This window comes from Heptranchias perlo, chromosome 25 (assembly GCF_035084215.1).
Source record: "Heptranchias perlo isolate sHepPer1 chromosome 25, sHepPer1.hap1, whole genome shotgun sequence".
NCBI lineage: Eukaryota > Metazoa > Chordata > Chondrichthyes > Hexanchiformes > Hexanchidae > Heptranchias > Heptranchias perlo.
Window position 1 is genome coordinate 17,402,433 of NC_090349.1, and position 16,749 is coordinate 17,419,181.

The following is a 16,749-nucleotide window of genomic DNA, read 5'->3' on the forward strand; positions in this document are numbered from 1 at the left end:
AGGATAGTAGCAGACTTCAGGAGGACAGACAGACTGGTGATATGAGCAGACACATGGCAGATGCAATTTACTGCGGATAAGTGTGAAGTGATGTACTTTAGGAGGAACAACATGGAGAGACAGTATGATCAAAATGGTACTATTTTGAGGGGGGTGCAAGGGCAGAGGGACCTAGGGGTGCATATTCACGATTCTTTGAAACTGGCAAGGCAAGTTGATAAGGCGATTAAGAAAGCATATGAGATACTTGGTTTTGTAAATAGGGGCATTGAATACAAAACAAGGAAGTCATGCTAAACCTTTACAAATCACTGGTTAGGCCTCAGCTGGAGTAGTGTCTACAATTCTGGGTGCCACACTTTAGGAAAGATGTCAAAGCCTTGGAGAGCGTACGGTGGAGGTTTATCAGGATGATACCAGGGATGAGGTACTTTAGTTATGTGGAGAGATTGGAGAAGCTGGGGTTGTTCTCCTTAGAGCAGAGAAGGTTTAAGGGAGACCTAATAGAGATATTCAAAATTACGTGGAGTTTTGATGGAGCAAGTGGGGAGAAACTGTTTCCTCTGGCAAGTGGGCCACTAACCAGAGCGCATAGATTTAAAATAATTGGCAAAAGAACTAAAGGGAAAATGAGTAGAACTTTTTTCACACAGAGTGTTGTTAAGATCTGGAACACACTACCCGAAAGGGCGGTGGAATCAGATTCCATTGGAACTTTCAAAAGGCAATTGGACATGCACTTGAAGAGGATTAATTTGCAGGATTATGGGGAAAAGGCTGGGGCATGGAACTAAATTGGACAGCTCTTTCAAAAAGCCGGCACAGACACAATAGGCCGAATGGCCTTCATCTGTGCTGCAAGATTCTATAACGAATTCCTGCTAAAGAAATTTTCCTGAATTGGTTGTATCTTTGCATAGTATATTCCTATTACTGTAATCCGTAGGTTGTTAGAGGAAAAATTATTACCTCCAGGCTAATACCACAAGTGCTTCACTTCAACAGGATGAACATCTCCTCAGCCACAATAAAATTTGCTTGATGATTTAGAGACATTTTGTTTGGCATTAGCCATTTAGAGGGAACCATTAACACTTTCATCTGATGAATACAGTAAAAATAAAATCAATAAAATGTATATGTGTACCTAATCATTTTGTATAATAAATTATAGTTGCTGGAAGTATACTGCAGTAATTGAAAGTTAAAGAGTTACATTAGTAGATTGGGAAGAACCTGCTGAAAATAATTAGGATATTAAAAAATAATTAAAAACACAAAACAGAAAGTGTCATTAAAAGAGACGGTAATTAGCGGAACTTACTGAATTTTTAGATAACCAATAGGCAACACGCTACTAGGTACGTTTTACAACATATATTGGGTACCTGCACTCAGCTGCATGTCATTTCATTCATAAACCTACAATAATAATGTCATATTCATTAATCTCCTTGTGTGAATGTCAACATAGGTACATGTATCAAGTGGTATCCACACTGCCTGACAGTGGTAACAGAAAAAGTGACTAAGATGATAATGACCTTCCCCAGAACATAAAACTGAGAAAGTACATTTATTAGAAACAATTACAGATACCAGGCACCGATTCCAAGACTGAATTGCCATCTTGGTGATCTAGATAGCAGTTACTAAACTGCTCAGTTTACTTTTGCAGTTTTTGACATTATCTGATTGTTCCATTTAGATTGCTGTCTTTTAAGCACTGCCAGATATCCATTTTGATTTACATATGGGATGTGCAGCAGCAAGCTATTTAATATGTAATTTACCCCATTAGTGAGTTGAGTAGGTCCCACTCACAAGTGCGATAAATTCAGCATTCAACTGCTTGCCATTCAATATTGTTTATGCTATACACAAGGTATGAAATATGATAACAGTAAAATTGAATTTAATTACTGTATTAATTACATTTTAGCCTGGACTATTCGAGCACGGAATACACTTTAGGGGTATTTCAGTTGAGGAAAAATGTAACATTTCTAAAACTACAACGTAGAATACATAAGGTAAGTATTGTTACAATTAAGGCTTCCCCCAGCACTTTTCGTCCATGCTAAAGCAACAAGGCAGTTTCTAGCAGACCCATGTAGACCTGCAAGTTATAATTTTATACATTTATGTATGGAATGAATGGGTTTATAAGTTACAGCATTAACAATTACCCTTCTTCGAGGTATTCTGCACTGAAAAATGAATGAAATGCCCATCATGTGTACCTGACCACTTCAAAAGACAGAAAAACACCATCCTGTCAAACTATGTAGTTAAGGCTAAAACTGCAATTACAAGTTATTACAAGAAATAAATTCACATAGAATCAAAATGAATAAAGCAGAACAACATGTAACTGTTACTTCCAGTTCAAGAAGTAAGTAAAGATGTCTAGAACCTTAAAACACCCATTTCAGAATCTTTAAGCTGAGTCATTTAATGACATAAGTGCATTCCTCTGCACTCATAAAATTCTGTCTCAATGCCCAGGACATGGAAATATGATTGAACTGAATTAACTAAAAAATGTCACGAGAGTTAGTTTTGAGACAATAATCATCTTCCTTCCAGGAAGCTTTCTGATGAGGAGCCATTACATGTAATGTCTGTTTTCTCAGTTGGTCAACTAATATACATATAGTATTTCAAAAGCCTGAGTATTAACCAAACAATCTCAACCTGATGCAATTAATATGCTAACGAGTCTCCTTCAGGATATTAGCAGAGCTAGAAGTGTGTCTCTGCTTGGACAGTGTCAGTGTATTTACTTAAACCCAGGTCCAAGTCAAAGACAGGAACAATTGACAGAGCTCCATTTTAAAATCACAGGATATTGGCCTAGCTACAAGTCCATATGAAGAAGATATAAAATAGAAATATTTTTATTATTATGACACAGCTGGGGCCCTATGTCCATCACAAGTATATATCCAAAAAAAATCAATGTAAGGAAAGACAATTATTTCATACAAGTGGATAAATAGGACAATTAAAACAGGAATAAGAAGGAAAAACAAACTCTGCAAAGCCAGGAGGGAAAAAAAGGTGGGGAAAACCTGCGAAGAATATAGAAATTTACTAAGAACAGATTGAAAGAGATGGTAGAGGTGCAAATAGGATCCTAGAGATGAGTAATATATAAACACAACACTTAAACATTCTTCCAGTATTGTGACAATAAAAGAGCAGTTAATGAGATATAACGTCAGACTATGGACAGCAGTCCGACATGGGCCCTTATTGTTCCCAAACTACACAAATAAGCCAGATACTTAAACCAATTTTGCCAAATTGGTGGAAGATACTACTTAACACTACTAATATTATTACATAACTTAACACCCAAATATAAAATATTGCATATAGGTCAAAAAATATGGATCATAAGTGTACAATGAATGGACTTCAATTAGCTCAGAGAGATTTAAAAAGGAACAGCGGGGATAATTTTAACTTTGGGAGATGGTGTGAAATGGGGGATATCGAATTAGCCTCCTATTATACACCTAGCCCGATTTTGCTTTCCACTGATTTCAACAGAAACAAATACAGGGAGAGGCATATAAGGGGCGGCCGATCCATTATCTCCCATTTTACACCATTGCCCAAAGTTAAAATTACCCCCTCAGTCTCTTCTCTTTCAATGTCGAGACGTTCTTTAGAACATCCTGTGGACATGATAAGACACAATATAAATGCCAACTTTCTTTTTCTTCCTAGGCAATGTATCAAAACAATTTAAAAGAAACAGAATGTTGGTATGTATAGCCACAACAGTACAATTTACATAGATTATGACCAGGCTTTACAATGGATTGTTCAGACTATACTTGCAATACTGTGTTCCGTTCTAGTCACATCACAAAAATGATATACATGCATTAGAAAGGATACTGAAGAGTATCAAGACTGATACCAATTGCAAAGTTAATATGTTACCAGCATAGATTGGAGGAAATTAAGTTCTGCCAAATAGGCTTTTTTTGTCAGTCACTTTTTTAAAAATGTCCTTATGTGAAATGTTATTGATTTCCCTCCAGAAGATTTTGTCTCATCATTAAAGTCAGAAGTTATAGGAATGTAATTCTCCTAACCAGCATTTATTGTAAAATATTGTCATGGAGCTAGTTTACATTTCCAGCTCCATGGGATTTTAGCACTCTAAATATTACAAGAATACAGTGCCAGTACATAGCCTTCAGTTCCTTGCCAAACTGATTTTGAAGTATAATTTTATTTGCAGTGGCACTGTGTCCCAGTGCTAGAACCTTGGATGAGTGTTAAGATAAATTATATTATTGTCGCAGAATTTTCTGAGCACGAGGTAGATATGACATTAGTCCTAGTTCCTGTGTCTGAATATATGTTATAAGTTCATTGAAAAACAAAATTTTAAAAATCAACAGTCTTGGACGAAGGGTATAAATATATGTAATTAATTTGTTTTCTGCCTTATTTCTATTTTTGGTACTTCTGGAGAGAACACACACCTAATTTGGAGCTAGCAAACACATATCAATCGTGAAAGAACCTGTGCAAAAAAATCTTATTGCCGAATCCTGTACCAATATACCAGAACTTCCTAAATTAAACAGGATTTCAAGGAAATAAAAAAAATTATCTCCACATCACACAAGAATACTATTTAGGAGTGCAGATATTACAGAATATTGCCAGCTGAATCCAACAGAAAGCTCAAGATGACTCAAGACACGAGTTGGAACATAAATACAGCACTGAATACAAGAATAAAGTGGAACCCAATTCATCATGTATTATTCTCAGTGTTCCAACCAACTCTGTCAACACATTTTTAAATACAGTAAATATTGTCATAATTGCTGCCACATTTTAAAAATTTATTACTTTCCATAGTAGAATGAGGAAAAAATTACCTTATTGCCATCACTCATTATCCAACCAAAACTTTTGACACCACAGGCAACCCGATTAATGGATACATCCAGGCAGGTGACAGTATTTCCATATATGGAGTGAAGTACCTTTGGCTCTGTATCAGGGTCGAGTAAGTAAACGGTATCTTCAGCTGCTGCTACCAGTGGTTGATTTCCATCTGTATTTAGAGCACCTGGAACCAGCTGAAGATAGCTAACCTGCAAAATAATGGGAACAAATAGGTTCGAGCAGTTTTATGGATTACATGTCTCAACACAAAAAACGAAAAATAATAATTGAAATTATCAATTAAACATGTTTGATATACATGTAGTTTCACTTTTTAGGAAGGGAACCAAACCCTCGCAGTGAAGTAATTCCTTTTCACACAATGCAACCTCAATTATCTGCAAGAATAATGGGAGACTGGCAGGAGGTGGTTTTATTTCTACTCCACTCACCTCTGTTCTGCTCCCGCCAGTGAGATCAGCTGGCATTGGAACAGCTGATCTGCCAGCACAAAGCACCCACATACACCCGCCCCAACGGATCCAAGAAAGCTGGCCTAAAAATACTACTCGAGCATTAATGACACCCCACAAGCTACAGAGGTGGGCACTAAAAGCTGCATGCGGTCACCTCCAGCTATCCTATTGGCAGCCTCCGTTAAACTCAACACTGCAGAGCTGCCGAATTAAAAATCAATACCGAACCTGCTTGTTCAAACAGCTTCCAGTGCCATCGAGTGCAGTCTGTGTTGAATGTAACTACATTGACTTTGGCTGGCTCACTTGGGTTTGTGATGGGTCCAGCAGCTGTAGGCATGAACGGGTGCATAGGGGAGTTTTGAACTGGCAGATCAGCTATTCCAGTGCCAGCTAATCTTGCCAGCAAAAACAGAGCAAAGGAGGGGAGTACTGCAACAGAGGATTGAGGTGGGATGCAGCACATTCAAAATTCACAGTACCAATCCATAGTGTAATCTGGGGAGTATTGATTACCAATCTCCATTATCTTTCTGAGGTAATCTTGGTTATGGTGGATAATTAAAGCTCCGTTGTATTACTTTTGTTTCTTTTCAACTGCGGTGAATATTTCTTATTTGTCTTATCTAAAAACTTTTTATTTAGTATCAGTAAATGAATGGTGTTACTATAGACTCAGTTCTGGTGCAAAGCCAGTACTATACTATTCTCATTAGGTAATGAAACTGATATAATTCTTGGCAAGAAAATAACGTCATGGCAACCCAGCAGGTTTAAATGAGTGACCACGGTTAGATGATGAGAGGAATAATTAACACCTGTGATATTCACGGCAATTAGAGAGATGTAGGAGTGAGTTATATAATTAAATGAAAAACTTCACCACTGGGGTTTCGTTCTCTTTAACAACTTCAGTACAAATACCTCATAGGTCACATTAGTACAAGTTTTCACACATGGTTTTCTTTAAAAATACATTGGCTATTTAGTTTTCTGTCTGCTTTCTTAACATATAATTAAATACTGCTTTTGGTACATGCTAAAAGGAAACTAACACTGATAGTTTCCACTTTTATTGTACCTTGATTTTAGCCAGTCTGCTGCCTTCACTAACTTGAAAAGATAAATGAACAACTTTAAAGATGTCTTTGCTATACAGTCGCTGTTAAGAGCTCAGGTTTTCTCAACACTGTTGCTTAGTGCTCAAAGCAAAAATGTCAGCTTCAAAAGCAGACCAATTTTCCTATGAACCAAAACATATACTCTTAGGTATGCCATAAATGGGATAGTGTGCCATCAAAGAAAGAAAAATTGGCATTTATATTGAGCCTTACACATCCTCAGGATGTCCCAAAGTGCTTCATAGCCAATGAAATACATTTGAAGTGTCATCACTGTTGTAATGTAGGCAAACAATTATCCCTTAATTACAGTATAATGCAGTAGTGACTATAGATGCCCACCGTGTTCTCCTCTCTACATTGAGAGCCAGTGAATAGCTCTGGTAGTCCATTATGTTTAGGCTAAAAGTAACAAATACTTTTACAGTTAAAATTACACAGAAGCAGAAAGATACAGCAAGAAACAAACAGCACAATGTTTTACTCATATAATGCATAAAATGTTTCAAACTAAAGAAAAAGACCAAAAACCTCTCAATCCTTTTCAGTAGCTTCCAGTAGACATTACAATGGAAAATGACCCCTTACAGTGCCCATGTACACCCCATTTTGTGTAGGTATGAAGCAAGGAACCGAGGACCACAGCGCTGCTCCTCAATTACATGTCTTGTTTTATTTTGATCTTAAGGTAGGCTCATTTGATGATCAAACAAATGCTTCTCTATAGTGAGTCAGTTAAGATATTAACCATTTCTAAAACAAAAGCAAATAAGATGTAAACAGTAGTCTTTTTTTTGCTTCTCATAACCGATAGCACTGAAATCGCATCTCTTTCGGTTCTTGCATACATATCAATGATTTTAAACAACGTACAACCCAAGCCTGCTCGCCACCTCTCAGATAATGAAGCAGTCCGTGCCCGCGTGCAGCAAGACCTGGACAACATCCAGGCTTGGGCTTATAAGTGGCAAGTAACATTCGCACCAGACAAGTGCCAGGCAATGACCATCTCCAACAAGAGAGAGTCTAACTGCCTCCCCTTGACATTCTTTGGCATTACCATTGCCGAATCCCCCATCATCAACATCCTGGGGGTCACCATTGACCAGAAATTTAACTGGACTAGCCACATAAATACTGTGGTTACAAGAACAGGTCAGAGGCTGGGTATTCTGTGGCGAGTGACTCACCTCCTGACTCCCCAAAGTCTTTCCACCATCTACAAGGCACAAGTCAGGAGTGTGATGGAATACTCTCCACTTGCCTGGATGAGTGCAGCTCCAACAACACTCAAGAAGCTCGACACCATCCAGGACAAAGCAGCCCATTTGATTGGCACCCCATCCACCACCGGCGCACCGTGGCTGCAGTGCATACCATCCACAGGATGCATTGCAGCAACTCACCAAGGCTTCTTTGACAGCACGTCCCAAACCCGCGACCTCTACCATCTAGAAGGACAAGGGCAGCAAGCACATGAGAACAACACCACCTACACGTTCCCCTCCAAGTCACACACCATCCCGACTTGGAAATATATCACCGTTCACCGTCGCTGGGTCAAAATCCTGGAACTCCCTACCTAACAGCACTGTGGGAGAACCTTCACCACATGGACTGCAGCAGTTCAAGGGGGCGGCTCACCACCACCTTCTCAAAGGCAATTAGGGATGGGCAATAAATGCTGGCCTTGCCAGCGATGCCCTCATCCCATGAACGAGTAAAAAAAGAACAAAGCTCCATTCCTGTTTTAGCAATTTAATATGCGATAAATTTATTTGCATGCTCACATATTTCAACACTTGCAGCAATTGAAACCATGATTTGTCTGATTGACCAAATCCATGTCCTTCAAAAATGTGATTAACACCTAGAACCAAGCTTCTGCATCTTGGCTGATTTACATGTCAAACAATTGGATCTGGGTCTGAGAGACAACCTGACTCTAGCCCCCATGTTGATATTGTTTCATGAAAGTCAGCATCCAGCTTAACTCTAGTTATTGCCAAAGAAGAAACATAATATTTCCCTATTTCATGCAGAATAAAAACACTATTATCACATTTACTGTGATGTGTGCGCGATATTGTTAGTATGTACAGGTTCGCTTCGAAATACCATATAATGGCCAAGACAGAGACTGAACTGAGGAAGGCATAGCAGAGCAGAAAGAGAAAACTGAAATAAAAAATGTTGATTGGAACATTAAAGATATTAAAATTGGAGAAAGTGAGATTCACTTTATGTGGAAACAGCATTTTGATTGAGACAGTAGAAGGCTATATTTCATAGGCAAGTGATTGCAGCAGCAAGTCTATAAGTGGCCACAGTAGTTAACAACGATTGTGGGAGGAAAAGGGCAGACGCCCAAATTTTGAAAGATGCTCAAAGAAGATTGGTCAGCAATAGGAACAGAAAAACAATGTTAAATATATTTTTTCATATAGTAAACAAAAACAATATGACCTATCATTTTTCTATTCAAAAACCCACCGTCAACATTGGCTTAAGGATTTTTCCATATTGATTGTGCCCTAGTGACACATGCCCTGTCATACTTCTAATAGTTTCCCATTAACATGGCAGACTGTGACACTGCAATTGAAAACTATAGCCACAGGGTACCACCATGTAGCACTTCGTTCCTGCCAACCTTTGCTCCTGTGCCTCAGAGCAGCTTTTAGTTTGGGTCTCCTGTTGGATGTCATGTCCCCTCCCTCCTTCCTCAGAAGGTCTTTGGAATGGTGCCGCTGCCCTGCTTGGTGAATAACCTTAACCCACACTTTGTGCGATTCCCCTGGAGCTCTCCCCCTCCCGCCCCTTCGGCCTGTTGTCAGCTGCTGACCTATACTGGGCTGGCACTGCCACCCACTCTCGTTTCCTGCTGTGAGCACCAGTCCAATATTCAACCCAACCTTCATTGGAGTTTAATCTCTGTACCTCGCACTGAAGTTATTTATAGCTTAATGCCGAAGTTAATTATTGCAGTCTATGGCTTCTCTCTTGACTCCTCCCAAAAGTCATCTCAAAATTATTTATTGAAGCCCACTGCCACACATCAGCCCACTCACTTTGATTCCTTTACACCTAAATTATTTGCTCCAGTCCATGGCCACTCTCCCAACCCCTTATTGACATTACATACTCCAGCCAACATCTGTTACTATGTACTGATCTCTCTCTGCATCTCCATTTGATGTGCCATTTCCCATCAATAATCATTTTCTTCCTTCACTATAGCATCACAAACACTTATAAAAAATAATTTTTCTTTTACATCTTCCAACCAACTTCCTTATTCCCTCCCTTCCATCTGCTCCCCAAATCTTTCCATCTCTTCACATCCCTTATCTATATCTAAGCTCTACCCAAATACTTCCCCTCCCTATTACTGCTGCCCAAACAACTCACCACACTCAAATCTTCCCATGACTACATCTAAAACATACTTCGTTGGCTGTAAAGTGCTCTGGGACGTCCTGAGGTTGTGAAAGGTGCTATATAAATGAAAGTACATCTTTCTTTCCCTAACCTACGCAACTATTCCCAACCCCATATCCCCCCTTCTCCTCTCACACCTCATCCCCACTCACTAACATTCAAACTCTCTCCACCAAATGCTCCAATAACCACTTCCCAATACAAAATATTTCACCAGTTACCTTGAACGCACACACATTTCAACTTAAATATCACAACTATGCCAACTTTCCAGACTACTTATGAGCAATGCTACTAGTAATATTAAGGCTTCACATGTGCAAGCACAATCCATATGCCATACTTCAGATTCCAGCACACCAATACTAATTTATGTGTCTCGCTTGAAAAAAAGAGGCTGTCACTTGCAATGTACAAACTCTCTAGCAACAGAAGATACTAGAGCGGTAGAAAACACCAGAACCACAAGGTCTGCAGTCTCTTAACAGACCTGTGAATTAATTCACCCAGTGTTTACTTAACATCCTTAAACAAACCTTTATTTTCACTTTAGCAGCAGAACATTATCATGGGCATAACAAGAATGTTCTATCCCCATGGTATCATGAACCCCTGGCAAAAGCAGTTATTGTTGTGTCAATTAAATCCTTGAAAAATAAACTAGATAAATATTTGTTTGAGTAAGTGATAGCAGATTTTAAAAATAAGGCATTGATTCCTGTGCTGCAGGGAGCATGGAAGAGTCATCTGTGAATGCAGCAACCCAGAGAGGTAAATTTGTATTAATATTTGAGAGTTTTGCATGACTAAATCTGAGGGATTATGGATAAGTTTCACAGTGTTATCTTCTTGAAGATTCTCCGTTAGATGATTACCTTCTTCAGCAAATTGAATGGATAGATCAGAGTCCATGATGGCATAAATTGTACATGATCTGTGATGGGAATGGGCTTGATGGGCTAAATGACCTTTTCTCATAATAACAGTCACTGCATTTCAAAAGTATTTAATTGCGTGAAGATCTTTGAGACCTTTCAACATAATACGGTATTCTATAAATGCAAGTATTGTTACTTTATTCATATTGACCGTAAATAGGTTTGATTTTTTAAAAATTTGTTCATGGGATGTGGGCGTCGCTGGCAAGGCCAGCATTTATTGCCCTTGAGAAGCTGGTGGTTAGCCGCCTTCTTGAACTGCTGCAGTCTGTGTGGTGAAGGTTCTCCCACAGTGCTATTAGGTAGGGAGTTCCAGGATTTTGACCCAGCGACGATGAACGGCAATATATATATATATATATATATATATATGTCGGCATGGTGTGCGACTTGGAGGGGAACGTGCAGGTGGTGGTGTTCCCTGCCCTTGTCCTTCTAGATGGTAGAGGTCGCAGTTTGGGAGGTGCTGTCGGAGAAGCCTTGGCGAGTTGCTGCAGTGCATCCTGTGGATGGTACACACTGCAGCCACAGTGTGCCGGTGGTGAAGGAAGTGAATGATTAGGGTGGTGGATGGGGTGCCAATCAAGCAGGCTGCTTTGTCCTGGATGGTGTTGAGCTTCTTGAGTGTTGTTGGAGCTGCACTCATCCAGGCAAGTGGAGAGTATTCCATCACACTCCTGATTTGTGCCTTGTAGATGGTGGAAAGGCTTTGGGGAGTTGGGAGGTGAGTCACTCGCCGCAGAATACCCAGCCTCTGTCCTGTTCTTGTAGCCACAGTATTTATGTGGCTGGTCCAGTTAAGTTTCTGGTCAATGGTGACCCCCAGGATGTTGATGGTTGGTTAACCTTTGTTCTTGCTTTAGATTGCCCATCCCCATGAAATATGTTAACCATTCTAAGGGTTGATGACATACTAATTTCTTGAATCTGTGACAATGAATGGGCTCATAAAAAGCACTGAGCAGTGACTAGTAAATGAACTAGAGATACAAACCCACCAGTTTCTGAAGTTCAAACTGGTATGCTTTTCGCCAGTATCCTTTCTCATCACTGGATTCTAATCTTACTTGATAACCTGAGGAAGTTGCTATCACAGCGCTGTCTGATGCTATAGCTATAGCATGAATATCCTGGCTATGCTGATAATGATGTACTGGTTCCCGTGCAAGAACTGTGCTCCATATATCAACAGCACCTGCAAGTGAACACAAGAGGAAATTGGTAATATGATTATATAACACAGGCTCAGAAAATACATGTGAACAATATGAATTTTTAAAATGTTCAATTACAATTCTATTTAAAGCCCTTTTAACTCATCGTGCATTCAGACAACCCAGTAATTGTTTTAAATTTAAAAAATGCGTAGCACTTCTCATATCACTGGGGAAATTTCATAGATTAAACTTCACAATGCAGTAATTGCACAGTGCACATTAATCTGGCTCAGAAGCGGGCTTGGACATTATGTTTAAAATCAGACAGATGATGAAATAGTAACGCAAGACTCAACAGCTTTCAATCCCTCTAAGTTACTTTGTATTATGCACTTCAAGCAATTTAATTCAGGCCAATGTTAAAAATTAATTCCCAACAGGTAAAAACACTGCAGAACAACAACATGCTTTTTTGAAATCAAATAGGTAGAGATCAGTACACATACCACATTACAATTAGTACTACAGCTGGTTCACCACCAGGGCTTAAAGTACTACAATCCAGGTAATTTATATGGACTCGTACCTCCCACATTTTGAGAGAATCACACATTTAGGGGTCGAAATTCATCTGGGCCCCACTTTCGGGCCCAAAATCAGTGCTTCGCAGACAGTCACGCCCCAACTGAGAGACTCGAGGCTTCCACGTAATTAGGCCTAATAATTTAGGCAATTTGCCAGTGGCTATCGAGCCTCCACAGGCAGCTTGCCCATTTGAAGACATGAATATCGGGTCGCTTGCCTCGCAGTGGCCCCAAGGTGCATAGGGGGAAGGGCGGAGCAGCAATGGGAGGGAGGCCGGTCAAGTGTGGTGGAGTCAGGGGAGCAATACACTTCCCAAACTCATTGGCCCAAATCTTCCTGGAAAAATAACGGCGAGTTGACGACGCATGCCATCATTAATACGCAAATCAGTGGAAGAACAGATATGGCATGAGTTGCGAATCGCCATAACTTGCTGGTCGATTTACACCAGGCGGCTCACCCTCAACCTCCACGTATTTTTAATAACTTGCTGGATTTGCACATTAAGCTTGAATTATACTTATACATTTTTTTCTTACTTTTCCTTTCTCTCTTTTTTTTCTCTCTTAATCCAATCTTTCTTTCTCTCTCTTTATTTTTCTTTCCGTACTTGACTGACTAATACATCCTCCTTCTCCATCGTTCCTCTGTTTATTTCTCAATCCTTTAATCTCATTGGTTAATGGGATAGACCGTTTTTCCTGTCATTCGGCAAAGTCCCAGATGCCCCATTACCCTCATGCACCATTATCAGCTCGCACTTCCAGGGCAAACAATTTTGAGCTGAAGGGTGCAGGAAAATCTCTAACTAACGGCACACGCCACGAGATGCCTCACTTCAGCAAGATTTGGGCCATTACATTTGGACCCATGGCATCTACTTAAGAGCAGTATCTGCCCTGGATTCAAACCAACATCCCAACAATGAAAATACAGGGCTTTTAACTATGTTATCCACATTTCCCCACCTTCAGTGTCCATTACTGCTTACAAAATTACAAAAAAACAATGTTTCTTTTAAATCCAACTGAATTTGCATTACATGCTGAAATCTATGAGTCACTGTTTCCTATGCACTTTATGTAAAGGATACTGAATTTGTGAAAAGCAAGTATGTTTCACATTAATTATTATTTTGGCAGTTTAAAAATGGAATACTGAGTATTTCAGAAAATAGCAAGAAAATCCTATGAAGCAGTAATGTCACTGTTAGTTTGACAAAAGGTAGGAAACTTGGATCTTACATTATTTTTGGACCGTATGCAATAGGGCAAAACACTTTGTAGTTTCTAAGAACAGTGTCACAGGTGTTCGCAGACAGTGTATTATGCAGCCTTCAAAACGTCTATGAGCCAGGAGTTTATTGTCAAAATAACGGTGAAACTAACAGTGCTCACCATTATTTATGCGCAAATCGGTCAGCAACTTCAGGCGAGGGCAGATGTAAAATTTTTTTTTAGAAACTTGTTCTTTTTCTCTCCCTCTTAATCTAATCTTTCTTTCCCTCTCCATTTCACTTACTGTTCCTGATCTGACATTGAATTCACTATTCTAACTTACACTTCCTGGTTCAGACTCTGCGCTGTTCATTAACGATTCTTCATTCTGATTGGCTAAGGAGATACATAATTGCTTGCCCTGTTCACACAGGTCCCAGATGCCCTGTAGAGGGCGCTGCATTGTGTAGGTCTCTAACTTCCAGCAACTTCCAGCGCAAAAGCTCATGGAAAGTACATGGACAAGGGAAAGTCTAATGAACAGCGGGCGCTGTTCATTTGCCGACTACAGTAAATTCTAGCCCATTGTAAAATGGAGTGAGTGGAAGATCCCTGCATTGTGCTCCTTCCTTGTAACCTGCACCATTCCAGCAGTGTAATGACATCATTCCTGGAGCACTGAAAAGGCAGACTCTGGGCAGTTCAGTTACTCCCTTGTTTCACCTTACCAACAGAGTCTTTTTTCAAATTGCATGCCCAAATGAACAGAGATTTAACCTCTTTCAAATGTCTATCCAAAGGGGACTCATGTGTAGGCCAAAAAATGAATGTTAAATTAACACAAACTAGATTGGAACTAGATTAGTATACAACCATAATTTTACTGTCCTATATTGATCTCTGTAGCTAAAATACTTGGGGGTTAATAATGATCTGTCCAAAAATGACAGCGTGTGAACTATTTGAAGTCAATGACAAACTGGCCTTTCATTTAGAATCTGTCCGAAGACTTTCACAGCTCATAAAATGCCAACACATCACAGCTCTGTCTGCTCTGAGAGCTTCCATAATTTTTTTAAACTGTAGTGATGTTTTATGTTGCTTTAGGGTATTATCTGGAGCTACAAAATTAGCACAGATTAGCCATGGTGTTAAGGGAGATTTGTCACTTGGAAGATTGGCAAATACTTGGTTCAGCACAAAACACAATCTGAATCATGGATTCCCCACAGTAACATTAGCCTATTGCAGAACAGTATTTGGGAGTGAATTTTTCTTTAAACATTGATCAGCCGAACAATCAGTTTTATCATTTCAGACAGTGTTTTCTAAAATCCTGCACCACTCTCAGTTCCAATTTGATCCTCACAGCTAATGCGTCTGATAATCTGACGTTTCGCTGATGGCCAGACATAATCAACCCTAGCCGAGTCTCAGCTTACAACTTACCAATCAATAATTAATGTCTGTTTCGTGCCATGATACAGTTGTTGAAATAAATCACCCCCCCCTCCCTCCCTTGCCTGTCGCAGAAGATCTCTAAATTCAAAGACTTGGAATCAATACAAAGTGCATTAATGTAGTGGGAGCAGGTGAAATCCCAGTGATTGCATAAGCAAATCACGGGAATGAACAAAAGGGTTTTGACTGAAAATGCGATAGTTAATAATTAAAGCATTTCATTGTAACTGTATAAAAAGATGTGTTAAAAATTACCCAAGTAACCTCAACATATAGGGTGTTGGAACACTTAAGATACTTTCATTTTTGGTGAAAATATTACAGCTGTCAGACAGACAATCTTCTATCCTACTCTAATGATTTCTGTTTCTTATAAATTTCACTTAATATTGCATCCACTTTTGCATCAAATAAAATGTCCATCCTTATAGTTTTACTTAAATCAGGTCTTGGGAAAGCAGCTTTAGTCTGGTTCTGGACTGCAAGTATTCTACATACAGAACACTGCTGAATTCCACCAATGCTTACAGCAAGATATAAATCATAAAGAATCATTCCTAATATTTCCTGCTAAACTCTAATTAAAAGCAAGTTTATGGTGCTTCAATTACTTTTCATTTAGAAGTCACTGGCTTCTCAAATGCAACTAAACAATTTTGCCTCTGCCTTTATTATTTAAATATAAGGTATTCTACACGCACTAGTTCTTACAAAGTTTCATGCTACTTCAATGAAGGTTTCAACTGGCATTTCATTTCACGATGGATGCCTTTTCAGCCATTACAGTTGTGGTCAGGTTCCCCCTTTTTGCTTCATGAGAAGCCCGCAAAGCAATTAGATTTCCAACAATAAATACGAGAGCCCGAAAGGTGCCTGCTGGTACAATCCAGTGCCAAGTACAAAGTAATGCATGAGTTCTACACATTACAGCTGCAGAGCATTTACAGCTATACAAGAACAAAATATCAAGTCAAATCTTGCTGGATAATAATGCCGCGTTAATGACGCATGCTGTTAGTAATGTGCATGTTTGCCAGCACATTCAGGGGATTCAGAGGTACGGCGTGAGTTGTGAATCTCCAAAACTTGCTGGTCGATTGTCGCTGCTCCGCTGTTTGATTTACACAAACGGCATCTCACCCTTAACCTGCTCATTATTTTTAAGAACTTGCTGGATTTGCACATTAATTGGCCATTAAATTCACCGCAGAAGTTAAGTTCCTTTTTACCGACGTGATAATTGTTCATGCAATGCCAATCAACCTCTCTGGCCCAGAATGGGAACAATTTAAGCGGTTCAATCTCATTCGTGCATATAGTAAATTGTTGTTGGAGATTTAAAAAATGTCAAATTTAAAATTTTTAAATTACTTTCTTACTTTTCCTTTCTGGCTTTTATCCCCCTCTCTCTTAATCCAATCTTTCTCTCC

The 16,749-nt window shown here is 39.3% G+C and overlaps 1 protein-coding gene across 2 annotated transcripts in view; it reads right to left on the minus strand.

Moving 5' to 3' along the window:
• The window catches only part of fbxw8 (F-box and WD repeat domain containing 8), a 140,691-nt gene that overhangs the window by 36,971 nt on the left and 86,971 nt on the right, over positions 1-16,749 (minus strand). For both annotated transcript variants that reach the window (XM_068005699.1, XM_068005698.1), the window contains exons 6-7: positions 11,898-12,094; positions 4,914-5,132 (exon numbers count right to left, since the gene is read on the minus strand). In XM_068005699.1, the coding sequence (XP_067861800.1) occupies positions 4,914-5,132; positions 11,898-12,094 (416 nt within the window). The remainder of the gene's footprint in view (positions 1-4,913; positions 5,133-11,897; positions 12,095-16,749) is intronic.